Raw genomic sequence first — 26,204 nt, 5'->3', positions numbered from 1 at the left:
TGTGTGTGTTGATCAGGTGTTTGAATTGTATTGGCGTGTTCTATGGAGCTAGGAGCTAGCAGAGGAGCTAGGAGCTAGCATAACAAACACGCAGGTGTTTTTATGCAGGATTAATTTGTGGCATATTAAATATAAGCCTGGTTGTGTTGTGGCTAATAGAGTATATATATGTCTTGTGTTTATTTACTGTTGTAGTCATTCCCAGCTGAATATCAGGTCACCCCCGGCTCTCACAGCATCTTCCCTATCTGAATAGCTTCAACTCCCCACTAGTCCTTCACTTGCACTTTACTCATCCACAAATCTTTCATCCTCGCTCAAATTAATGGGGAAATTGTCGCTTTCTCGGTCCGAATCTCTCTCACTTCATGCGGCCATCATTGTAAACAATAGGGAACTTTGCGTATATGTTCAACTGACTACGTCACGCTACTTCCGGTAGGTGCAAGCCTTTTTTTTATCAGATACCAAAAGTTGCAATCTTTATCGTCGTTGTTCTATACTAAATCCTTTCAGCAAAAATATGGCAATATCGCGAAATGATCAAGTATGACACATAGAATAGATCTGCTATCCCCGTTTAAATAAAAAAAATTCATTTCAGTAGGCCTTTAAGTGAGGTCTAACACTGAAAAGGTTTCTTTCCCACAGCCGGTGGACACCTTGGCAGACCGGGACTCAGGAGTGCTACTGAGTGCCCAAACCATCACATCCGAGACCATCAGCACCACCACCACTACCCAGATCACCAAGGTATCCCTGATCTAAATACAGATCAACATCGCAATTTGCTTGAATGTTCTGATTGATCACCACTTTCAATCAACCGAAACCCTTCCCAGCGAGAGAGCGGTTATGTAGATAACCTTTCACTTCATCTTTATCCAAATCCACTATGCACATTCCCTAATAAATCACATATAGAGCATGACTGATCGTAGTAGATTATTTTGACGGTATAAACTGTGGTCTGATTTATAAAATTAAAAAAAGAAACCACCTTTTCCCTCTCATGGTCTTAGCCATAGATATTATCTAAAACAATATATATCATCCTTTTACCAACATAACTCTATGACAGGACATAAAGAAGCTGATGTGACTCTTGGAATGATGGTGCCCTTAAATGTGCATTCAAAGATATGGGCCATAAATTTAAAAAAAAAAAGGGAAACCCTATTAAAACGTTGCAGTGAGCACAGCTTTACTATTGCTAATACTTTATTAGGATTAGTATCAATTACTAAGGCATATTTCCTAACCAAATCATTATTCAACCAGGGTCTAAACCAGGGGTCGGCAACCCAAAATGTTGAAAGAGCCATAATGGACCAAAAATACAAAAACAAATCTTTCAGGAGCCGCAAAAAATTAAAAGCCATATTACATGTATCATGAGATATAAATTCAATTAAGAGGACTTAAAGGAAAGTAAATGAGCTCAAATATAGCTACAAATGAGGCATAATGATGCAATATGTACATATCGCTAGCCTAAATAGCATGTTAGCATCGATTAGCTTGCAGTCGTGCAGTGACCAAATATGTCTGATTAGCACTCCACACAAGTCAATAACATCAACAAAACTCACCTTTGTGCATTCACGCACGTTTAAAGTTTGGTGGACAAAATGAGACAGAAAAAGAAGTGGCATAAAACACGTCCTAGAACAGGGGTCGGCAACCCAAAATGTTGAAAGAGCCATAATGGACCAAAAATACAAAAACAAATCTGTCAGGAGCCGCAAAAAATTAAAAGCCATATTACATGTATCATGAGATATAAATTTAATTAAGAGGACTTAAAGGAAAGTAAATGAGCTCAAATATAGCTACAAATGAGGCATAATGATGCAATATGTACATATCGCTGGCCTAAATAGCATGTTAGCATCGATTAGCTTGCAGTCATGCAGTGACCAAATATGTCTGATTAGCACTCCACACAAGTCAATAACATCAACAAAACTCACCTTTGTGCATTCATGCACAACGTTAAAAGTTTGGTGGACAAAATGAGACAGAAAAAGAAGTGGCATAAAACACGTCCTAGAAAGTCGGAGAAAGGTCTAGATGTAAACAAACTATACGGTGAGTTCAAGGACCGCCAAAATTAGTAGGACAAAACGGCGCTCGCCAAATACTCGAATCAGTGAAGCATGTTTAATATAAACAGTGTGATTTATAACAATTAGGGAGGTTTGTGTCATGTTTGTCCTCCTACACAAACCATACTAAAACAAAAAATAGATTTTTTTCCCCTCATCTTTTTCCATTCTTCATACATTTTTGAAAAATCTCCTGAGAGCCACTAGGGCGGCGCTAAAGAGCCGCATGCGGCTCTAGAGCCGCGGGTTGCCGACCCCCGGTCTAAACAATGTCAATGTAATCCTTTAAAGGGGAACTGCACATTTTTGGAATTTAGCCTATCATTCACAATCCTTAAGTAAGACCAGTACACCATTTTTTTAATGCATTCTAACTAGTAAATAGATGCGATCAAAAGTCCGCTTACAATGGTGCCTATGGGAGTCGCTCTATTCTGCTTATAAAAGCGCTTGAAAAAACATCCAAACACCTCCATCAGTGTTTTATATACATGCTGTAAATATATATGTAAAGTAGTAACGGGCACATTTATGATAACATGTCAAATGTACATATTGTATTCATTAGTTTTTAAAAAAAGGTATCGCAACGTTCGCTTTTTCTTTTAACAACATCACTGATTACTACTCACTGCAGACTTCATGAGACAACAAACATAATGAAACATCACTTACTGTACAATGTCTGCAGTCACTGGATGTTGATATATTCCCGTTTGGATGAAGAATGATTCATAATCCTCCCAAAGAAAAGGGGGGTGGAACCAAGTGTCTTTTTGTGTCTTTTTCCGCAATTGCTGGGTCTAAATGGGCTGTCAAAGTTGACCAATTTGTCGGATTATGTCCTCATCCTTGTACTATCAAGGTGAGAGGTATTATTTAAACTTCCACGAGCTCCAAGAAGAGGAAGCAGCTCACCAACTGATGATGTCAACATAGCCACACAAGCTGGTTACCTCTCTTTGATCTCAACGCTGCTATAGATAGTTTGTCTGTATTAGCGCTTATAATAACAATATCACTAACACTTAGTTAATATTCAAGTCACTACATGTAAATGGACTATTGTTGGCCGGTTTTGGTTGTTTTTTTTATTGGGTTTTATGGACGCAATAGAGGACCTCCCGCTGACTCCATTGTAAGCAGACTTATTTACGTTTATTTACAAGTTAGAATGCATTAAAAAATATGTATGTCTTCTTATCTTCCATAATGATTGTGACTGATGGGAAAAATTCCCCCAAAAATGCGCAGTTCCCCTTTAGTACCAAACAGTAATTCAAGCATAAATACCGCAATGTAAGAAATAGAAAAATTATGATATTTGTTTATAACGTTTTTTCTCCACAAATTAGTCATTGAAAAAATCATGATTAATAGTCAACTAAAATACCATATTTTCCTCTTACTTTCAATAAAGAAAGTTAGTGTTTTAACCTCTAAAGGCCTTGTGATACCTTTTTCAACCAAACCTAACCCCCCCCGCCCCAACCCCCTCCACATTCTATCCCCCGGATTGTAAATAATGTAAATAATTCAATGTATATACTCTGATGATTAACTTGCGTGATGACTGTATTATGCTGATAGTATATATTTATACCATGAATTGATTAACGTGGACCCCGACTTAAACAAGTTGAAAAACTTATTCGGGTGTTACCATTTAGTGGTCAATTGTACGGAATATGTACTGTACTGTGCAATCTACTAATAAAATCAATGTTAAAATCAATCAATCAAAAAGTGGCCACATGCGTGGACAGCACCTTTTAGCTCTTATTTCCAAAATTGTGTACACTACTGAATTGGGGTTTTATGCCGACATATGGACACTTATACTGCTATCTGGTGGTGTTAAAGGAGTATAACATACAATGGAATTTGGAAAAAAAAAAATTTAAATAAATATCAGCATGTCACTACACATGAAGTACACGTTTGTGTACTTATGGACTAAGTACGTCATATCAAAAGATGATTTTTAGTTTTTATTCTAATTAGGGTCCAATAAGCCCAAATAGCAAAGGGAAATAAAAAAAAGCATGTAAACAAACAGCTTGGGCCTTAAGAGGTTAAATAAGTTCACAAAATAAACTTCCAGTAACTAAAACTGCAGCCTGTATCAGTGAAAAAATCAACTGAAATTACAGCTGGGTAGATGTTTGTTTTCAGTCCCCCTTTCATCATTTTGCAGCACAAACATTGCCATGGATTGAAAACTATTCTTCCAGATGAGTTTTGATTGGAAATATTGAAAGTAGACGCCTTACTCCTCCCTCGTACTAACAGTGCTTTCCAATCATTGCAAATTGCATATTCACAATTCCAAGGCCAAACTTAGTAATAACTCCACACCGTGGACACACTGACCTTGAGTTAGCTAAAACCTGTCATACTAAAATAAATTGATAATAAACCCCATATCTTACTTCTGACAGACTGTGACGCCTCACTCATTTCATTGTCTCTGTTTTAGACTGTCAAAGGAGGAATCTCTGAAACTCGCATAGAGAAGAGGATCGTCATAACCGGAGACACTGAAATTGATCATGATAAGGTACTCATTAAAATACATAGCTGTAATATTTGGTTCAAGTTGGCACTCAGGTGATTTTACTGCAATTTGATTTTTGTTATACATTTTTCTAAACTTGACAATATATTACGGTACTAATAATAAAGTGCAAATAATTTGTGGGCTCATAAGGCAGTAGCTTTCGCATATTAAAGGCCTACTGAAATGTTTTTTTTTTTATTTAAACGGAGATAGCAGATCCATTCTATGTGTCATACTTGATCATTTCGCGATATTGCCATATTTTTGCTGAAAGGATTTAGTAGAGAACAACGACGATAAAGGTCGCAACTTTTGGTCGCTGATAAAAAAAAGCCTTGCCTATACTGGAAGTAGCGTGACGTCACCGGAGGAAGGACTCCTCACATTTTCCTATTGTTTACAATGCAGCGAGAGAGATTCGGACCGAGAAAGCGACGATTACCCCATTCATTTGAGCGAGGATGAAAGATTCGTGGATGAGGAAAGTGAGAGTGAAGGACTACAGTGCAGTGCAGGACGTATCTTTTTTCGACCGTAACTTAGGTACAAGGGTTCATTGGATTCCACACTTTCTCCTTTTTCTATTGTGGATCACGGATTTGTATTTTAAACCACCTCGGATACTATATCCTCTTGAAAATGAGAGTCGAGAACGCAAAATGGACATTCACAGTGACTTTTATCTCCACGACAATACATCGGCGAAGCTCTTTAGCTCCTGAGCTAACGTGATAGCATCGGGCTCAAATGCAGATAGAAACAAAATAAATAAACCCCTGACTGGAAGGATAGACAGAAGATCAACAATACTATTAAACCATGGACATGTAACTACACGGTTAATAATTCCCAGCTTGGCGAAGCTTAACAATGCTGTTGCTAACGACGCCATTGAAGCTAACTTAGCAACGGGACCTCACAGAGCTATGATAAAAACATTAGCACTCCACCTACGCCAGCCCTCATCTGCTCATCAACACCCGTGCTCACCTGCGTTCCAGCGATCGACGGAAGGACGAAGGACTTCACCCGATCATCCGTGCGGTCGGCGGCTAGCGCATCTGCTATCCAAGTCAAAGTTCTCCTGGTTGTGTTGCTACAGCCAGCCGCTAATACACCGATCCCACCTACAACTTTCTTCTTTGCAGTCTTCATTGTTCATTAAGCAAATTGCAAAAGATTCACCAACACAGATGTCCAGAATACTGTGGAATTTTGAGATGAAAACAGAGCTTTTTTGTATTGGATTCAATGGGGTACCAATACTTCCGTTTCAACGATTGACGTCACGCGCATACGTCATCATACATAGACGTTTTCAACCGGAAGTTTAGCAGGAAATTTAAAATTGCACTTTATAAGTTAACCCGGCCGTATTGGCATGTGTTGCAATGTTAAGATTTCATCATCGATATATAAACTATCAGACTGCGTGGTCGGTAGTAGTGGGTTTCAGTAGGCCTTTAAGGAAATATATTACGCCTGCAAGATGTTTGATTTATGGTAGAGGGTTTACCGGGATTATATATGAGGGTGCAGGTCCAACAACCATGTCATTGTCCAGAGCTGTCAGGCCATACATCATGTTTGGCTAAAGGTGCCTTGGATTGACTCTCTGTCTCCAGTGTAGAACACTGGAGCGAGGCCATCAGCATAGGCATTACAAGCAAGTTATGGGTGTAAATATCATGAAGGGTTGGGGATGGGACAGATCTCTGGGCGATGGAACATCAACCTTGAGGTGTCGTAGCCTGCACTACCACCGGAGATAAGGGTAAAATGCGGTTTTGCAGTATCTCCATGATTAATGATGTTGACGGTTGTCTACTCTGACAGTGGCAAAGGTGAATAATCGTTGCTGCTTGCTTTACTGAACTCCAAACAAGAATAATGCAGCTGAAAATCAAAGGGCTGAACGATAGAAAGACCTATGTCACTTAGCAGCTGGTCTATACTATTAAGGCCCTTGTAATTCTCCTCCAAGTGACCCACTGCATCTCAAATGTCAAAGTCCGGCCCATAGCCCATGACAAAATTGAGGGCAGAACATAAAGTGTATGTCAATCAGAAGTATCTTATTGTAAGTTGTATTAAAGGCCTACTGAAACCCACTACTACCGACCACACAGTCTGATAGTTTATATATTAATGATGAAATCTTAACATTGCAACACATGCCAATACGGCCGGGTTAACTTATAAAGTGCAATTTTAAACTTCCCAGGAAACTTCCGCTTGAAAACGTCGCGGTATGATGACGTATGCGCGTGACGTCACGAGGGCAAGGGAAGTGTTTGGACCCAATTCAAATACCTCTGTTTTCTTCGACAAAATTCCACAGTATTCTGGACATCTGTGTTGGTGAATCTTTTGCAATTTGTTTAATGGACAATGGAGACTGCAAATAAGAAAGTTGTTGGTGCGATCGGTGGAGCGGCGGACTACAGCAACACCAACACCGGGAGGTTGTGTTGTGTTTTGAGCAGGATAGCAGACACACTACAGTGAGTAAGCCCGCCGCTTCTGTTTTTTTAGCTTCGCCAAGCTGAATATTATTAATCGTGTATTTACATGTTCATGGTTTAATAGTATTTTTGATCTTCTGTCCAACCGTCCAGTCAGGGTTTTTTTTTATTTAGTTTCTATCTGCATTTGAGACTGATGCTATCACGTTGGCTACATAGCTAGGTTAGCTTCTATTTTTTTAGCTTCGAAAAGCTGAATATTATTAATCGTGTATTTACATGTTCATGGTTTAATAGTATTTTTGATCTTCTGTCTATCCATCCAGTCAGGGTTTTTATTTATTTATGGATGGTGTTCTGCTGACCTCGACTGCAGATGTTGTGGATCGGTGGAGGGAATACTTCGAAGACCTCCTCAATCCCACCAACACGTCTTCCTATGAGGAAGCAGTGCCTGGGGAATCTGTGGTGGGCTCTCCTATTTCTGGGGCTGAGGTTGCTGAGGTAGTTAAAAAGCTCCTCGGTGGCAAGGCCCCGGGGGTGGATGAGATCCGCCCGGAGTTCCTTAAGGCTCTGGATGCTGTGGGGCTGTCTTGGTTGACAAGACTCTGCAGCATCGCATGGACATTGGGGGCGGTACCTCTGGATTGGCAGACCTGGGTGGTGGTTCCTCTCTTTAAGAAGGGGCACTGGAGGGTGTGTTCCAACTATCGTGGGATCACACTCCTCAGCCTTCCCGGTAAGGTCTATTCAGGTGTGCTGGAGAGGAGGCTACGCCGGATAGTCGAACCTCGGATTCAGGAGGAACAGTGTGGTTTTCGTCCTGGTCGTGGAACTGTGGACCAGCTCTATACTCTCGGCAGGGTCCTTGAGGGTGCATGGGAGTTTGCCCAACCAGTCTACATGTGTTTTGTGGACTTGGAGAAGGCATTCGACCGTGTCCCTCGGGAAGTCCTGTGGGGAGTGCTCAGAGAGTATGGGGTATCGGACTGTCTGATTGTGGCGGTCCGCTCCCTGTACGATCAGTGTCAGAGCTTGGTCCGCATTGCCGGCAGTAAGTCGGACACGTTTCCAGTGAGGGTTGGACTCCGCCAAGGCTGCCCTTTGTCACCGATTCTGTTCATAACTTTTATGGACAGAATTTCTGGGTGCAGTCAAGGCGCTGAGGGGATCTGGTTTGGTGGCTGCAGGATTAGGTCTCTGCTTTTTGCAGATGATGTGGTCCTGATGGCTTCATCTGGCCAGGATCTTCAGCTCTCGCTGGATCGGTTCGCAGCTGGGTGTGAAGCGACTGGGATGAGAATCAGCACCTCCAAGTCCGAATCCATGGTTCTCGCCCGGAAAATGGTGGAGTGCCATCTCCGGGTTGCGGAGGAGACCCTGCCCCAAGTGGAGGAGTTCAAGTACCTCGGAGTCTTGTTCACGAGTGAGGGAAGAGTGGATCCTGAGATCGACAGGCGGATCGGTGCGGCGTCTTCAGTAATGCGGACGCTGTATCGATCCGTTGTGGTGAAGAAGGAGCTGAGCCGGAAGGCAAAGCTCTCAATTTACCGGTCGATCTACGTTTCCATCCTCACCTATGGTCATGAGCTTTGGGTTATGACCGAAAGGACAAGATCACGGGTACAAGCGGCCGAAATGAGTTTCCTCCGCCGGGTGGCGGGGCTCTCCCTTAGAGATAGGGTGAGAAGCTCTGCTATCCGGGGGGAGCTCAAAGTAAAGCCGCTGCTCCTCCACATCGAGAGGAGCCAGATAAGGTGGTTCGGGCATCTGGTCAGGATGCCACCCGAACGCCTCCCTAGGGAGGTGTTTAGGGCACGTCCGACCGGTAGGAGGCCACGGGGAAGACCCAGGACACGTTGGGAAGACTATGTCTCCCGGCTGGCCTGGGAACGCCTCGGGATCCCCCGGGAGGAGCTGGACGAAGTGGCTGGGGAGAGGGAAGTCTGGGCTTCCCTGCTTAAGCTGCTGCCCCCGCGACCCGACCTCGGATAAGCGGAAGAAGATGGATGGATGGATGGATGGATGGATGGATGTCTATCCATCCAGTCAGGGTTTTTTTTTATTTAGTTTCTATCTGCATTTGAGACTGCTATGCTATCACGTTGGCTACGTAGCTAGGTTAGCTTCTATTTTTTTAGCTTCGAAAAGCTGAATATTATTAATCGTGTATTTACATGTTCATGGTTTAATAGTATTTTTGATCTTCTGTCTATCCATCCAGTCAGGGTTTTTTTTTATTTAGTTTCTATCTGCATTTGAGACTGCTATGCTATCACGTTGGCTACGTAGCTAGGTTAGCTTCTATTTTTTTAGCTTCGAAAAGCTGAATATTATTAATCGTGTATTTACATGTTCATGGTTTAATAGTATTTTTGATCTTCTGTCTATCCATCCAGTCAGGGTTTTTTTTTATTTAGTTTCTATCTGCATTTGAGACTGCTATGCTATCACGTTGGCTACGTAGCTAGGTTAGCTTCTATTTTTTTAGCTTCGAAAAGCTGAATATTATTAATCGTGTATTTACATGTTCATGGTTTAATAGTATTTTTGATCTTCTGTCTATCCATCCAGTCAGGTTTTTTTTAAATTTAGTTTCTATCTGCATTTGAGACTGCTATGCTATCACGTTGGCTACGTAGATAGGTTAGCTTCTATTTTTTTAGCTTCGAAAAGCTGAATATTATTAATCGTGTATTTACATGTTCATGGTTTAATAGTATTTTTGATCTTCTGTCTATCCATCCAGTCAGGTTTTTTTTAAATTTAGTTTCTATCTGCATTTGAGACTGCTATGCTATCACGTTGGCTACATTGCTAGGTTAGCTTCTATTTTTTTTAGCTTCGCAAAGCTGAATATTATTAATCGTGTATTTACATGTTCAGTCACTGTGAATGTCCATTTCGCGTTCTCGACTCTCATTTTCAAGAGGATATAGTATCTGAGGTGGTTTAAAATACAAATCTGTGATCCACAATAGAAAAAGGAGAGAGTGTGGAATCCAATGAGCCAGCTTGTACCTAAGTTACGGTCAGAGCGAAAAAAGATACGTCCATCACTGCCTCTCAAGTCCTTCACTGTAACGTTCCTCATCTACGAATCTTTCATCCTCGCTCAAATTAATGGGGTAATCGTCACTTTCTCGGTCCGAATCTCTCTCGCTCCATTGTAAACAACGGGGAATTGTGAGGAATACTAGCTCCTGTGACGTCACGCTACTTCCGGTACAGGCAAGGCTTTTTTTATCAGCGAGCAAAAGTTGCGAACTTTATCGTCGATTTTCTCTACTAAATCCTTTCAGCAAAAATATGGCAATATCGCGAAATGATCAAGTATGACACATAAAATGGATCTGCTATTCCCGTTTAAATAAATAAAAATCATTTCAGTAGGCCTTTAAATGTAACCAAAGATAACACGTATGGGATATGTGTGTGTGTTGAATATATTTAGTGTATGCAGTGTTTGAATGTGAGTGCTAAACCAAATAGAACAGGAACAGGGTTACGTCAGTAGGAGCATTGCTTAAATAAGTGAGCCCAGGTGACTCCAATAACCAAGGCCCCACTCTGCAGGTCAGAGGAAAGGGCCACAACACAGCAGACACGCTGGTGTTTCCAAACTGGATTAGTTCGATTTATCCTGAGCAGAATGCATGATTTCCCACGTTTGTCCACGACAGGATGACCTGGATTCCCTCCACTGTAAAAAAAAAAATCTAAAAAATCTCCGGCTGACTCAGAGATTGAATGGCTGTGTGTGGATTTTGCAGGTTCAAAAATCAGAAAAACTTCTCTCACATGACTTACTGTACGTCAGCATCTCTTCCGGTGTTTCCCCATCCCTGTTTCTATGCTGGTGACTTCAAATACCAGCATGAGGACTGGGGGGGGTACAACACCAACACAACTGATGGAGACAACGTGTCTGTGAGAGCAACAAACAACTGTTTGGCCTTGATATAAAGTATGTCTCTATGGGCTCAGCCAGTTTCCTCTCTGATTACTGACCTGGCATTAGCCTTTGTTGGTGTAGACAACCGTCTCCCTGACAGACGTGCACCCAAAAAGTTGTTTGTCTTTTTTTACTCAGTATGCCTGCTATGGTTGTTGTGCTCCATTTGTTCAGGCTCTGGCTCAGGCTATTAAAGAAGCAAAAGAACAACACCCAGATATGTCAGTCACCAAAGTGGTTGTCCACCAAGAAACGGAGATTTCTCCCGAGTAAGACAAGGCCATTCTCTGTAAGGTGAGTATCCACCCTACATCTCTACATACATTCCTTTGTGCCTTGTACAGTCCTGGATCTTATAACCTTTGTACAAAACAACAGCGTGCATGAAACATTAGCACTTAAGTTTGAAGAGTTGTACACAACCTATAATTAGAATCTAGAGGGAAAGCTTGTAACTGCTATTTAAAATGTTTTGCTTTTTAGTGGTAAGCAATTTGTGCAGAACTTTCTTTTGCAAGACTTTGGAACAGTTTCATTACAGAAGTATTTGTCATTATTTACCTAAAAGACTTATGAAATAGGATAATTGCATTCATTGCATAACCATTGAGCCTCACGGTGGATATTAATTTGTGTGGAACCCATACATGTATCAATACAATATCAATATTCCTTACTGATATTGATGTCCATTGGTACTCTTATCAGTACTGTATGTAATTTAGTGTAAATAAAGATGTGAAAACATAATAAAATATCCATTCTTTATTACCATTACATTACCACAAAAGGGGGTAACACCAGCAACATCATTTAACATCTCACAGCAGGGAAGTTTTTAATAAACACCTGCTTTTTTAAGCTTTAAGCAAGTCAACTAGGTTTGCAGTGCAAGGTAATGTCAAACAAACTAGCAGCATGTGTACAGTAATACTGATAAAGTGTCTTAAAAGGAACTGTTCATGTAATGCTTCCAAAGAAGCTAAATTACAATTCTCTATTTACAAGTGCTTCTCAGAAGTCAAAATAGTTTTAAAAAACAGAGGTATTTATAGGTTTTCCTCTCATATGGTGATTATAAATGAGGACTCCTGCATTATGTTGTCCAGTTGATATATGTTGGTTTTGTTGTACTTCTGAGTCTCGTTTGTAAGTATGTATTCAGTTCAGTTTGTTCTAAGGGTGTTGCCGTAGTCAGAAGTAGTATATTGAGCAATGCAAAGTGTTTAAGTATTGTACTTAATACACATCAGCTGTTTGATTACAATGTGCACCTTAGTTGTGTTTTGGTACCCTATTTGAAGATGTTGAAATTGCCCAACATCGAGCTAGCGCATTTGTTTGAATGCGTGTCTTTGTATTGTTGTGATTGTTGGAATCACAAAGAGATTTTTTTTTTTCCATGTATAGTTGAATTCACATACTTTTTCTGTACGTTTTACAGTGTATTAAGTAAAAATGCTTAACGAGGACCTCAACTGGAGTTTTTATTGACAACGTATCTGTCTGCTAGGGCAGCAAGATGTGGCGTTGGCAAGAGCAGAACAATAATAGTAACTTAAATTAGCGAAGGTAATAGATGGATTGATGGATGGACGGATGCGTTAGGACAATAAACGTAACTTACATTAGCAGAGTTAACAACTACAAACATAACACTACTCACTAGAGATGTCCGATAATATCGGACTGCCAATATTATCGGCTGATAAATGCTTTAAAATGTAATATCGGAAATTATCGGTATCGGTTTCAAAAAGTAAAATGTATGACTTTTTAAAACGCTGCTGTACGGAGTTGTACGCGGACGTAGGGAGAAGTACAGAGCGCCAATAAACCTTAAAGGCACTGCCTTTGCGTGCCGGTCCAATCACATAATATTTACGGCTTTTCACACACACAAGTGAATGCAAGACATACTTGGTCAACAGCCATGCAGGTCACACTTAGGGTGGCCGTATAAACAACTTTAACACTGTTACAAATATGCGCCACACTGTGAACCCACACCAAACAAGAATGACACACACATTTCTGGAGAACATCCGCACCGTAACACAACATAAACACAACAGAACAAATACCCAGAACCCCTTGCAGCACTAACTCTTCCGGGACGTTACAATATACACCCCCCCCCCAAACCCGCCCACCTCAACCTCCTCATGCTCTCTCAGGGAGAGCATGTCCCTGTTAATACCCACCTTGACTAACTGGGTTAATAAAAGTGCCACTGACTGTTTACAGTACAGTTGTCATTCACTTCAATTTCAGTCAATCTCGCTCAAAAATTAATATCTTTATATGTAAATTTTCACCGTAAAATACACTATATTGCCAAAAGTATTTGGCCACCCATTCAAATGATCAGAATCAGGTGTCCTAATCACTTGGCCCGGCCAAAGGTGTATAACATCAAGCACTTAGGCATGTAGACTGTTTCTATAAACATTTGTGAAAGAATGGGCCGCTCTCAGTGATTTCCAGTGTGGAACTGTCACAGGATGCCACCTGTGCAACAAATCCAGTCGTAAAATTTCCTCGCTCCTAAATATTCCAAAGTCAACTGTCTGCTTTATTATAAGAAAATGGAAGAGTTTGGGAACAACAGCAACTCAGGCCACGTAAACTGACAGAGAGGGGTCAGCGGATGGTGAAGCGCATAGTGCAAAGAGGTCGTCGACTTTCTGCACAGTCAGTTGCTACAGAGCTCCAAATTTCATGCAACCTTTTAATTAGCCCACGTGCAGTACGCAGAGAGCTTCATGGAATGGGTTTCCATGGCCGGGCAGCTGCATCTAAGCCATACATCACCAAGTCCAATGCAAAGCGTGGGATGCAGTGGTGTAAAGCACGTCACCACTGGACTCTAGAGCAGTGGAGACGCCTTCTCTGGAGTGATGAATCACGCTTTTCCATCTGGCAATCTGACGGACGAGTCTGAGTTTGGAGGTTGCCAGGAGAACAGTACATTTCGTGAAACTTGGTGGAGGAGGAATTATGGTGTGGGGTTGTTTTTCAGTTCCAGTGAAAGGAACTTTGAATGCTCCAGGATACCAAAACATTTTGGACAATTCCATGCTCGCAACTTTGTGGGAACAATTTGGAGCGTGCCCCTTCCTCTTCCAACATGACTGTGCACCAGTGCACAAAGCAAGGTCCATAAAGACATGGACGACAGAGTCTGGTGTGGATGAACTTGACTGGCCTGCGCAGAGTCCTGACCTGAACCCGATTAAACACCCACCTTTGGGATGAATTAGAACGGAGACTGAGAGGCAGGCCTTCTCGACCAACATCAGTGTGTGACCTCACCAATGCGCTTTTGGAAGAATGGTGGAAAATTCCTTGTGGACAGCCTTTCCAGAAGAGTTGAAGCTGTAATAGCTGCAAAAGGTGGACCGGCATCATATTGAACCCTATGGGTGAGGAATGAGATGGCACTTCAAGTTCATATGTGAGTCAAGGCAGGTGGCCAAATACTTTTCCGTCCATATCGCCCAGCCCTAATTCCCGGTATTCATACCTAGTAGAACCACAGCTTTATTTTTAGACAATTAAGAGCAGAGGCTCAAATTTGCTTCTGGCAGTCTGTGCAGTTAAAGCACGGACACACAAATCCAACAAGCTCTTACTAAGTCTTTTTAAACTGCCAAAAAAAAGCACACAACTCAACAGAACTTGACTGCCCCTTTGGCTCTGGAATTTGCAATCAAATCCAGTGTTTAACTGTGTCTGCAAACATGTCACTAAACTTGACAGTTTTGCTGCACGAGGCACCCAAGGGCCACATCTAGCTGAAGTAGTTAAACAAAACACTCTGACTGAACCACTAATGAGTCACTGCAGTACCGATAGAAGCTGGCAGAGCACACACTAATGGCGAGTAGTCTATACAGAATGGAAGTAATATTTACTGTAAAAATGTCTCTCTGTGTAAGCATTATTGTGGAGACGAAGGATTCACAGTCATCTATCGGTGTCTGCCAGTGTCCTTTGTTGAGATTTGTATCTGCTAACATAAAAACTTGCCATCTTGTTTCAATCTCAACATTGGTCAAACATGGTTTATTTTTCTCCAATCCTTATTTAGTTATGCTATTCTTTCTTTCAAGATATTGGTGTTTATCAAGACAGTTGCATTTGAACTTAATGTTAACAACAGGTGGCATTATTAAATTGATACTTCAAGAAAAGCATAGTCTCTCTTAACTCTGGATGAAAGTTTGTTCTTTGTACAGGCCAAAAGTTTGGACACACCTCCTCATTCAATGTGTTTTCTTTATTTTCATGACTATTTACATTGTAGATTGTCACTGAAGGCATGAAAACTATGAATGAACACATGTGGGGTTATGTACTTAACAAAAAAAGGTGGAATAACTGAAAACATGTTTTATATTCTAGTTCAGGGGTCACCAACGCGGTGCCCGCGGGCACCAGGTAGCCCGTAAGGACCAGATGAGTAGCCCGCTGGCCTGTTCTAAAAATAGCTCAAATAGCAGCACTTACCAGTGAGCTGCCTCTATTTTTTGAATTGTATTTATTTACTAGCAAGCTGGTCTCGCTTTGCCTGACATTTTTAATTCTAAGAGAGACAAAACTCAAATAGAATTTGAAAATCCAAGAAAATATTTTAAAGACTTGGTCTTCACTTGTTTAAATAAATTCATTAATTTTTTTACTTTGCTTCTTATAACTTTCAGAAAGACAATTTTAGAGAAAAAATACAACCTTAAAAATGATTTTAGGATTTTTAAACACATATACCTTTCTACCTTTTAAATTCCTTCCTCTTCTTTACTGACAATTTAAATCAATGTTCAAGTATTTTTTTTTATTTTATTGTAAAGAATAATAAATACATTTTAATTTAATTCTTCATTTTAGCTTCTGTTTTTTCGACAAAGAATATCTGTGAAATATTTCTTCAAAATTATTATGATTAAAATTGAAAAAAATTATTCTGGCAAATCTAGAAAATCTGTAGAATCAAATTTAAGTCTTATTTCAAAGTCTTTTGAATTTCTTTTAAAAATTTTGTTCTGGAAAATCTAGAAGAAATAATGATTTGTCTTTGTTAGAAATATAGCTTGGTCCAATTTGTTATATATTCTAACAAAGTGCAGATTGGATTTTAACCTATTTAAAACATGTCGTCAAAATTCTAAAATTAATCTTAATCAGGAAAAATTACTAATGATGTTCCATAAATTATTTTTTTAATTTTTTCAAAAAGATTCGAATTAGCTAGTTTTTGTCTCCTTTTTTTCGGTTGAATTTTGAATTTTAAAGAGTCGAAATTGAAGACAAACTATGTTTCAAAATTTAATTGCCATTTTTTTCGTGTTTTTCTCCTCTTTTAAACCGTTCAATTAAGTGTAAATATCATTCATTATTAATAATAACGTAGAGTTAAAGGTAAATTGAGCAAATTGGCTATTTCTGGCAATTTATTTAAGTGTGTATCAAACTGGTAGCCCTTCGCATTAATCGGCACCCAAGAAGTAGCTCTTGCTTTCAAAAAGGTTGGTGACCCCTGTTCTAGTTTCTTCAAAATAGCCACCATTTGCTCTGATTAGTGCTTCGCACACTCTTGGCATTCTCTCGATGAGCTTCAAACACACCTGTGAAGTGAAAACCATTTCGGGTGACTACCTCATGAAGCTCATCGGGAGAATGGCAAGAGTGTGCAAAGCAAAGCGTGTCTATTTTGAAGAAACTCTAATATAAAACATGTTTTCCGTTATTTCACCTTTTTTTGTTAAGTACATAACTCCACATGTGTTCATTCATAGTTTTGATGCCTTCAGTGTAAATAGTCATGAAAGTAAAGAAAACATATTGAATGAGAAGGTGTGTCCAAACTTTTGGCCTGTACTGTAAATCATTACAGAAGGTGAAGAAACTATCAGTAATTGGAGAAAGAGTCTGATTAGATTCTAGCATTGCTGAGTGGCACTTCCCTGCTCCCATCATGCCTTGCCATACCTACTATCGAGATAGTTGTTAGTGTAGTTCTTAGCTGTATTTGTTGCGCTAAGTTGCCTCTTGTATGTCATTCCCCATTTAGTAATAGTCCCTCTGTGGATGTGTGTACCCTATGTCAGTGGTCCCCAACCTTTTTGTAACTGCGGACCGGTCAACGCTTGAAAATTTGTCCCACAGGTTTTTGGTTTTTTTTGTCATAAAAAAATACAATCATGTGTGCTTACGGACTGTATCCCTGCAGACTGTATTGATCTATATTGATTAGAGATGTCCGATAATATCGGCCGATAAATGCGTTAAAATGTAATATCGGAAATTATCGGTATCGTTTTTTTTATTATCTGTATCTTTTATTTTCTTTTTTTTCTTTTTTTTAATTAAATCAACATAAAAACACAAGATACACTTACAATTAGTGCACCAACCCAAAAAACCTCCCTCCCCCATTCACACTCATTCACACAAACGGGTTGTTTCTTTCTGTTATTAATATTCTGGTTCCTACATTATATATCAATATATATCAATACAGTCTGCAAGGGATACAGCTCGTAAGCACACATGATTGTGTGTGCTGCTGGTCCACTAATAGTACTAACCTTTAACAGTTAATTTTCATTAATTACTAGTTTCTATGTAACTGTTTTTATATTGTTTTACTTTCTTTTTTATTCAAGAAAATGTTTTAAATTTATTTATCTTATTTTATTTTATTATTATTTTTTAAAGTACCTTATCGTCACCATACCTAGTTGTCCAAATTAGGCATAGTAATGTGTTAATTCCACGACTGTAAATATCGGTTGATATCGGTATCGTTTGATATCGGTATCGGTAATTAAAGAGTTGGACAATATCGTAATATCGGATATCGGCAAAAAGCCATTATCGGACATCCCTAATATTGATATATAATGTAGGAACCAGAAATATTAATAACAGAAACAAACAACCCTTTTGTGTGAATGTGTGTAAACGCGGGAGGGATGTTTTTTGGGTTGGTGCTCTAATTGTAAGTGTATCTTGTGTTTTTTATGTTGATTTAATAAAAATAAAAATACCAATTACTTTTTTTTTTTTTTTTTTTTTTTCTTGTGCGGCCCGGTACCAATCGATCCACGGACCGGTGGTTGGAGACCACTGCCCTATGTGATGATGTGCCTTTGATGATATGTGTCGTACCATGTGTGTGATTGGTGTTCTGTGTCATGGCGCTCCCGCTATTTTTGCTGCTGCAGTAAGTCCATGTAACATATCTCTGCTGCAATAAGGAACATTCCCTTCAATCGTGCAAGCCTAATTCAACTTGATCAGCATGTCCAATAAAACATGGAAAACCAGAACTATTGTCCAGGTCAGTGGTCGGCAACCCAAAACGTAGAAAGAGCCATAATGGACCAAAAATACAAAAAACTAATCCGTCTGGAGCCGCAAAAAATGAAAAGCCTTATATAAGTCTTATAATGAAGGCAACACATGGCGTAAGTGTCTATATTAGCTATATTAGCCTACTATCAAAATGACTGTGCGTCGCAGGCTGAAGCAAATTTCGTTGACAGAAATGTTGAAATGTAATATTTATTCTACACATTAGTAAAACAGAGGCTACTCAGAAGGTGAGATAACTCCTGGAAATTACTGTCTTAGAATGGCCAAAGGTATAGATGTGCGGGTCCAAGTTTAAGGAAACGGCAGGCTGTTTTCTTCTAATGGATTTATTACAATCTTTGGCAAGCGAGGTAATGTTTGCTGTGGTCTGGAACAACATGGCACACAGACAACTATCTGAAATGCAGCCAGTATTACATACAGATAATGTGTCATGAGACATACAAAACTAAATTATATACAAAGAGGATAAAAGGATATTAAATGAGCTCAAATATACCTACACACGAGGCATTATGATGCAATATGTACATACAGCTAGCCTAAATAGTATGTTAGCATTGATTAGCTTGCAGTCATGCAGTGACCAAATATGCCTGATTAGCACTCCAGCAAGTCAATAACATCAACAAAGCGCACCTTTGTGCATTCACGCACAGCATAAAACGTTTGGTGGACAAAATGAGACAAAGAAGGAGTAGAAGATTTGACATGTAAACAAACTATTTCTTCACAGTCCACACTATGGTGAGTTCAAGAACCACCGAAATTAGTAGGACAAAACGATGTTAACCAAATACTCTCATCAGTGAAGCATACACACAAACATATTAAACAGTGGGCTTTCTAACAATGGAGAAGGTTTGTGTCATGTTTGTCCTCAAACAAAAAACATACTAAAACAAAATAAAAATATTTTTCCCCCATCTTTTTCCATTTTCAATCCTTTTTTTAAAATGCTCCATGCATGCGGCTCGAGAGCAGTGGTTTGCTGACCCCCTGCCTCGGTGGACCTCTAGCCAATGTATTAGTAAGAAAACAAAACCATTATTCCACAAAGCTATTGTGGTGCATATGTTTTTGATGCAGCAACAATGAGGTAAAATACGGTCATCTGTGACCATGCGTTTCTAGTCTTTGTGTCTGTGTTGAGTTCTCAGATCAGGTATGTTAAATAATGGAGCCCATGTGGCTTTAATTAGATTCCAGGCTGGAAATCTGAAGCTGTTTAGCTGGCTGATGTGCTGCTATGTAAACAGTCTTACCTCCCAGTTTCTCCATTTGGTTGCTCTAGTGTGGGTCTGCCCTCAACTATGTCTGACAGGCAGAGTTATATTTTAGCTCAATAGAAAGTAGTATAAATTAAGTCAGAAAATGAAATAGCATTATGTTAAAAATGGTAAAACTAGCAATGGTAGTCAAATCCAGTGTGTTGAGCTAAATCTCTGACTTCAAGAAATGTTGACATTATTTTTGTTATATTTATATTAGGCTGTTTTGCCCGCAACCTAAGGTATGAGCTGGGGCAAACCAAGGTACCACTGTATATATTTTCTCAACCGAAAAGTCAGAGTATCTTTCTTTGCTCATGCAAGGTCACAATTTTAGTATAAACATTGAAAACAAAGAATGCTAAACGGGTCTTGAGTGCAAAAAAAAAAAGCTATAGAAACAGTTAATTTTATTGTTGGAAAGAAATGTATTTTCCTTCATTAGATGATATCCAATGGAATATATTGTGGTAAGCCATGCATTTATATTTGTACGGGGTGTAAGGGCAAGGGGTGTTGTTGATCCCTTTGTGTTGGTTGGTTTAATAGTTGGTGTGATTTCAACCAATTTCCCTGAAACAAGACCCTTTCACATTTTGGTGCAGCAAAGTTATTTTTGAGGCAAAATGAACAATTAAAAGTGGTACTATCCTGTCATCTTACATCATCCTCGATGTAAGACATAAGAGATGTGATGTTCGTGAACAAGTCGGGTCTTTTGAACAGTTATTTTAAAGTGAATTATGAGAACAAATTCACAGGGTACTTTGGCTCTTTTACTGCCGTGATATTTAGTTGTTTCTTATTCCTAACAGTTATTATTATATAGTTGTGGCCAACAATATTGTGAGTGACTTAAATGTTGGTGTATTTTTTTTAAAGAATTTTATTTTTCTTTAATGTGCTGAAAAAACTAACATGTGTTGTGGGGATTACAAATATTGAAATGCAGACAAGTTATTGAAGCAAAATATTTAGTTCACTCCCAGATAGGAATGTAACGATTATCGGTATTAATGACAAACCGTGGTAAAACCTCCCATTGGTTATGGTGCGTTTCAGTTGATCTGGGAAGTAGAAATTTTCGGAGTTCCTATCAGGAAATTTCAAATGGAACACCCCCCAAGGTCGGATTTCCTACTCAGAAAGTCGGAGAGTCCACACCACTCCGAGTTGGCTTCAAAGATTGGTACTCCGAATGTAAACAATAAAAGAAGCTTCTGTGATGTTCGTTATTCAGGCATGTGAAATTTCAGAGAAAACCCGGAAAATAGGTTTTTGTAAACATTTACTTTTGCGTCACAATATCACGTCGTTTTTTAAAAATTAAATATCAATAAAAATATGTTTCTAACAAAATGTGTTAAAATGGTCGCCTCAGCCTCAGGTACTCGCTTACTTGTTGTCGCCTCTTTTCGCTTTCCGAGCCGCAACGTCGGCGTCTACTTTGCTGCTAATCATATTTGGATGATGACAAAATAGGATAGAATTGCCAAATGGGAAATGTTTTCTGAGTTCTTTGCATGCATGCTCTAGAAACAGCCATTCAACCATGGTATTACAAGAGATGTTTAACTGCTTACACAAACTATAAAGAAGTTGAAGTTTTGCCTCTCCAGCAGTGCAATACAAAACGTTAAAGCTACTTAAAATGCTGTCTGCAAGGCAGCACTGAGGACTAAAACAACGATCCCCAATAGAGATGTCCGATAATATCGGTCGGCCGATAAATGCTTTAAAATGTAATATCGGAAATTATCGGTATCGGTTTCAAAAAGTAAAATGTATGACTTTTTAAAACGCCGCTGTACGGAGTGGTACACGGACGTAGGGAGAAGTACAGAGCGCCAATAAACCTTAAAGGAACTGCCTTTGCGTGCCGGCCCAATCACATAATATCTACGGCTTTTCACACACACAAGTGAATGCAAGGCATACTTGGTCAACAGCCATACAGGTCACACTGAGGGTGGCCGTATAAACAACTTAACACTGTTACAAAGATGCGCCACACTGTGAACCCACACCAAACAAGAATGACAAACACATTTCGGGACAACATCCGCACCGTAACACAACATAAACACAACAGAACAAATACCCAGAACCCCTTGCAGCACTAACTCTTCCGGGACGCTACAATATACACCCCCCGCTAGCCCCTACCCTCCACCCCCACCTCAACCTCCTCATGCTCTCTCAGGGAGAGCATGTCCCAAATTCCAAGCTGCTGTTTTGAGGCATGTTAAAAAAAAAAATAATGCACTTTGTGACTTCAATAATAAATATGGCATTTTTTTTCCATAACTTGAGTTGATTTATTTTGGAAAACCTTGTTACATTGTTTAATGCAGTGGTCCCCAACCACCGGGCCGCGGCCCGGTACCGGTCCGTGGACCGATTGGTACCGGGCCGCGGCCGCACAAAAAATTTAAAAAATATATATATATACTGTATATATATGTCTTAATTAGATTATCCAAAAAATAGTGCTCGATACCGTGGTAGAGCGTAATATGTATGTGTGGGAAAAAATCACAAGACTATTTCATCTCTACAGGCCTGTTTCATGAGGGGTTTCCTCAATCCTCAGGAGATTTTAATGGAAGCATTCACATACCATGGTTTATATAGGGCACAGAGCGGGTGGGTACAGGCAGGCGTGGGGGCGTGGTGATTGACTCATGTGTTACCTAGGAGGTGTTTCCTTCTGTGACGGCATGCTGATACAATTTCGCTGCGCTTGTTGAGGGATGACAACTCTGGACGGTATATGATAAACAGTTTCTCTTTTAAGCACAGGTTGCATCTTTTGTTACCCCTGTTGTAAGGTGTGCTGGATGCAAGAATTTGCCATGTTATTGAGTATTCAACATTATTGTCTTTGAGATTCCAAATGTGTTTGCTGAGTTCTGTAGTGTTCCGGAGTCTTTTGCATCTGAAAGAAGCCTTGTGATTGTTCCATCTGGTTTTGAATTCTCCCTCAGTTAATCCTACGTATGTGTCGGATGTGTTAATGTCCTTGCGTATTACCTTTGCTTGGTAAACAACTGATGATTGTAAGCACCCCCCGTTGAGAGGGCAATCAGGTTTCTTGCGGCAGTTACAGCTTTTGTCGGTTTTGGAGTCGCTCTGCCTGGTGGTGGGCGGCTCCTTTTCAATTGCTTTATTGTGGTTTGAAATAATTTGTCGCATGTTGTTCATGCAGCTGTAGCTCAATTTAATGTTGTTCTTGTTGAATACTTTTCTTAGGGTGTTGCCTTTAGGGAAGTGTTTGTCGATCAGGGTGAGGAATTTGTGGCCAATATTAGTTGAGACGTTTTTGCTGTATGGGGGGTTGTACTAGATAATGTTGTTTCGTTTTCTGCTCCTTTTTGGTTGGTTTCCTGGCGTGGGTTCGTAGGTGAGGGTGAAGTTGTATCCGCATTCATCAAGTGCTTTTTGGTACGGGGGGGTTGCTTTGTCGAATTCAGCTTTGCTAGATGACAGCATCGATAGTCTTTTATTAATTCCGGTAGGTATTCTTTTCGTGGTGGTGGGTGGGTGGTTGCTGTCATGGTGCACGTCAAGGAGCAGAAAACGAAACAACATTATCTGGTACAACCCCCCATACAGCAAAAACGTCTCAACTAATATTGGCCACAAATTCCTCACCCTGATCGACAAACACTTCCCCAAAGGCAACACCCTAAGAAAAGTATTCAACAAGAACAACATTAAATTGAGCTACAGCTGCATGAACAACATGCGACAAATCATTTCAAACCACAATAAAGCAATTGAAAAGGAGCCGCCCACCACCAGGCAGAACGACTCCAAAACCGACAAAAGCTGTAACTGCCGCAAGAAACCTGATTGCCCTCTCAACGGGGGTGCTTACAATCATCAGTTGTTTACCAAGCAAAGGTAATACGCAAGGACTTTAACACATCCGACACATACGTAGGATTAACTGAGGGAGAATTCAAAACCAGATGGAACAATCACAAGGCTTCTTTCAGATGCAAAAGACTCCGGAACACTACAGAACTCAGCAAACACATTTGGAATCTCAAAGACAATAATGTTGAATACTCAATAACATGGCAAATTCTTGCATCCAGCACACCTTACAACAGTGGTAACAAAAGATGCAACCTATGCTTAAAAGAGAAACTGTTTATCATATACCGTCCAGAGTTGTCATCCCTCAACAAGCGCAGCGAAATTGTATCAGCATGCCGTCACAGAAAGAAACACCTCCTAGGTAACACATGAGTCAATCACCACGCCCCCACGCCTGCCTGTACCCACCCGCTCTGTGCCCTATATAAACCATGGTATGTGAATGCTTCCATTAAAATCTCCTGAGGATTGAGGAAACCCCTCATGAAACAGGCCTGTAGAGATGATTTTTTTTTTTTTTTAAATTAAATCAACATAAAAAACAAAATATATACATTATATATCAATATAAATCAATACAGTCTGCAGGGATACAGTCCGTAAGCACACATGATTGTATTTCTTTATGACAAAAAAAAAATAAAACCTTTTTTTTTTTTTTTACTACCCCCCTCACCCCCGAGGGACAAATTTTCAAGCGTTGACCGTTCCGCAAGTACAAAAAGGTTGGGGACCACTGGTTTAATGCATCCAGCGGGGCATCACAACAAAATTAGGCATAATAATGTGTTAATTCCACGACTGTATATATCGGTATCGGTTGATATCGGAATCGGTAATTAAGAGTTGGACAATATCGGAATATCGGATATGGGCAAAAAAGCTATTATCGGACATCTCTAGTCCCCAACCTTTTTTGCACCACGAACCGGTTTAATGTAGGCATTATTTTCAGGGACCGGCTTCCCACTTGTGAAAAATACAACTCACTATAACGCTGAATTAGTGGGAGCCCTGGGCGTGTTTCTTTGCAATGAGATGCTGATAGAAATCAGCCTTTGGCTACAATCTGTCACATTTATATATGATATGTTCATTAATGTGCATTGTATCATGTCACAATGTTATATTATAACAAATGGCAACTGTGTCAAACTCAAGGCCCGCGGGCCAGATCTGGCCCTCCACATCATTTTATATGGCCCGCAAAAGCCTGGAAATAATATGTGTCAGTAAAATACCTTATATTTTCTTTCTTACTAAAGGTATTAGGTTTTTTTTGTAGTTTATAGTGGAAAAAAATGAGTGTCCAATATTGCAACAGATATTTATATTATCTAACTTTGTTAGTCAAAATCCAAATAAATACTTAAATATCTGCTTAACATATGGTTTCGACACAAGTTATCCATCAAATTGTACACTGTAAAAATGACCAATAGATTTCACTGTGGACTGGACTTTCACAATATTATTTTAGACCCACTCGACATCCATTGCTTTCGGTCTCCCCTAGGGGGGGGGGGGGGTTACCCACATATGCGGTCCTCTCCAAGGTTTCTCATAGTCATTCACATCGACGTCCCACTGGGGTGAGTTTTTCCTTGCCCTTATGTGGGCTCTGTACCGAGGATGTCGTTGTGGCTTGTGCAGCCCTTTGAGACACTTGTGATTTAGGGCTATATAAATAAACATTGATTGATTGATTGATTGATTGATTGATTGATTGATTACTGTAAAATTTAGGGATTTTTTTACAGCATTTTACCGTAAGTTGAAAAAAAACCCGACCAATGTTAGTTTTTTTACAATAAAATTCTTGTCGACTGAGCTGTCAGTTGTTTTTTTTTAAATACATGGTTGATGTTTTTATGGTACCACATTTTATTATGGTAAAAAACTGGCAGCTGAGTTGCCAAAATAAAATTAAACAGTGGTACTGTATTTCTATTTACAGTAATATGTTGTAAAAATTTTGCCGATATCCGATATTCCGATATTGTCCAACTCTTAATTACCGATTTCGTTATCAACCGATACCGATATATACAGTCGTGGAATTAACACATTATTATGCCTAATTTTGTTGTGATGCCCCGCTGGATGCATTAAACAATGTAACAAGGTTTTCCAAAATAAATCAACTCAAGTTATGGAAAAAAATGCCAACATGGCACTGCCATATTTATTATTGAAGTCACAAAGTGCTTTTTTTTTTTTTAACATGCCTCACTCAATACAGCAGCTTGGAATTTGGGACATGCTCTCCCTGAGAGAGCATGAGGAATTTGAGGTGGGCGGGTTTGTATATTGTAGAGTCCCGGAAGAGTTAGTGCTGCAAGGGGTTCTGGGTATTTGTTCTGTTGTGTTTATGTTGTGTTACGGTGCGGATGTTCTCCCGAAATGTGTTTGTCATTCTTGTTTGGTGTGGGTTCACAGTGTGGCGCATATTTGTAACCGTGTTAAAGTGGTGTATACGGCCACCCTCAGTGTGACCTGTATGGCTGTTGACCAAGTATGCACTTGTGTGTGTGAAAAGCCGTAGATATTATGTAATTGGGCCGGCACGCAAAGGCAGTG

At 39.8% G+C, this 26,204-nt stretch overlaps 1 protein-coding gene and 1 long non-coding RNA gene across 13 annotated transcripts in view; one reads left to right on the top strand and one right to left on the bottom strand.

The window, feature by feature from the left end:
* The window catches only part of LOC133636260 (uncharacterized), a 72,403-nt gene that overhangs the window by 3,504 nt on the left and 42,695 nt on the right, over window positions 1-26,204 (bottom strand). The gene's annotated exons all lie outside the window — the stretch shown is intronic.
* The window catches only part of epb41a (erythrocyte membrane protein band 4.1a), a 146,764-nt gene that overhangs the window by 111,107 nt on the left and 9,453 nt on the right, over window positions 1-26,204 (top strand). For 10 of the 12 annotated variants that reach the window (XM_062030097.1, XM_062030095.1, XM_062030094.1 and 7 more), the window contains 3 exons: window positions 637-753; window positions 4,588-4,668; window positions 11,263-11,382. In XM_062030097.1, the coding sequence (XP_061886081.1) occupies window positions 637-753; window positions 4,588-4,668; window positions 11,263-11,361 (297 nt within the window). In that variant the 3' untranslated portion in view covers window positions 11,362-11,382. The remainder of the gene's footprint in view (window positions 1-636; window positions 754-4,587; window positions 4,669-11,262; window positions 11,383-26,204) is intronic. The other 2 variants (XM_062030089.1, XM_062030086.1) reach the window with 1 other exon arrangement.

Source organism: Entelurus aequoreus, linkage group LG20, assembly GCF_033978785.1.
Source record: "Entelurus aequoreus isolate RoL-2023_Sb linkage group LG20, RoL_Eaeq_v1.1, whole genome shotgun sequence".
Lineage (NCBI taxonomy): Eukaryota > Metazoa > Chordata > Actinopteri > Syngnathiformes > Syngnathidae > Entelurus > Entelurus aequoreus.
Note: the sequence above shows the minus strand (reverse complement) of the source record. Positions and strands in the feature narration are given on the sequence as shown.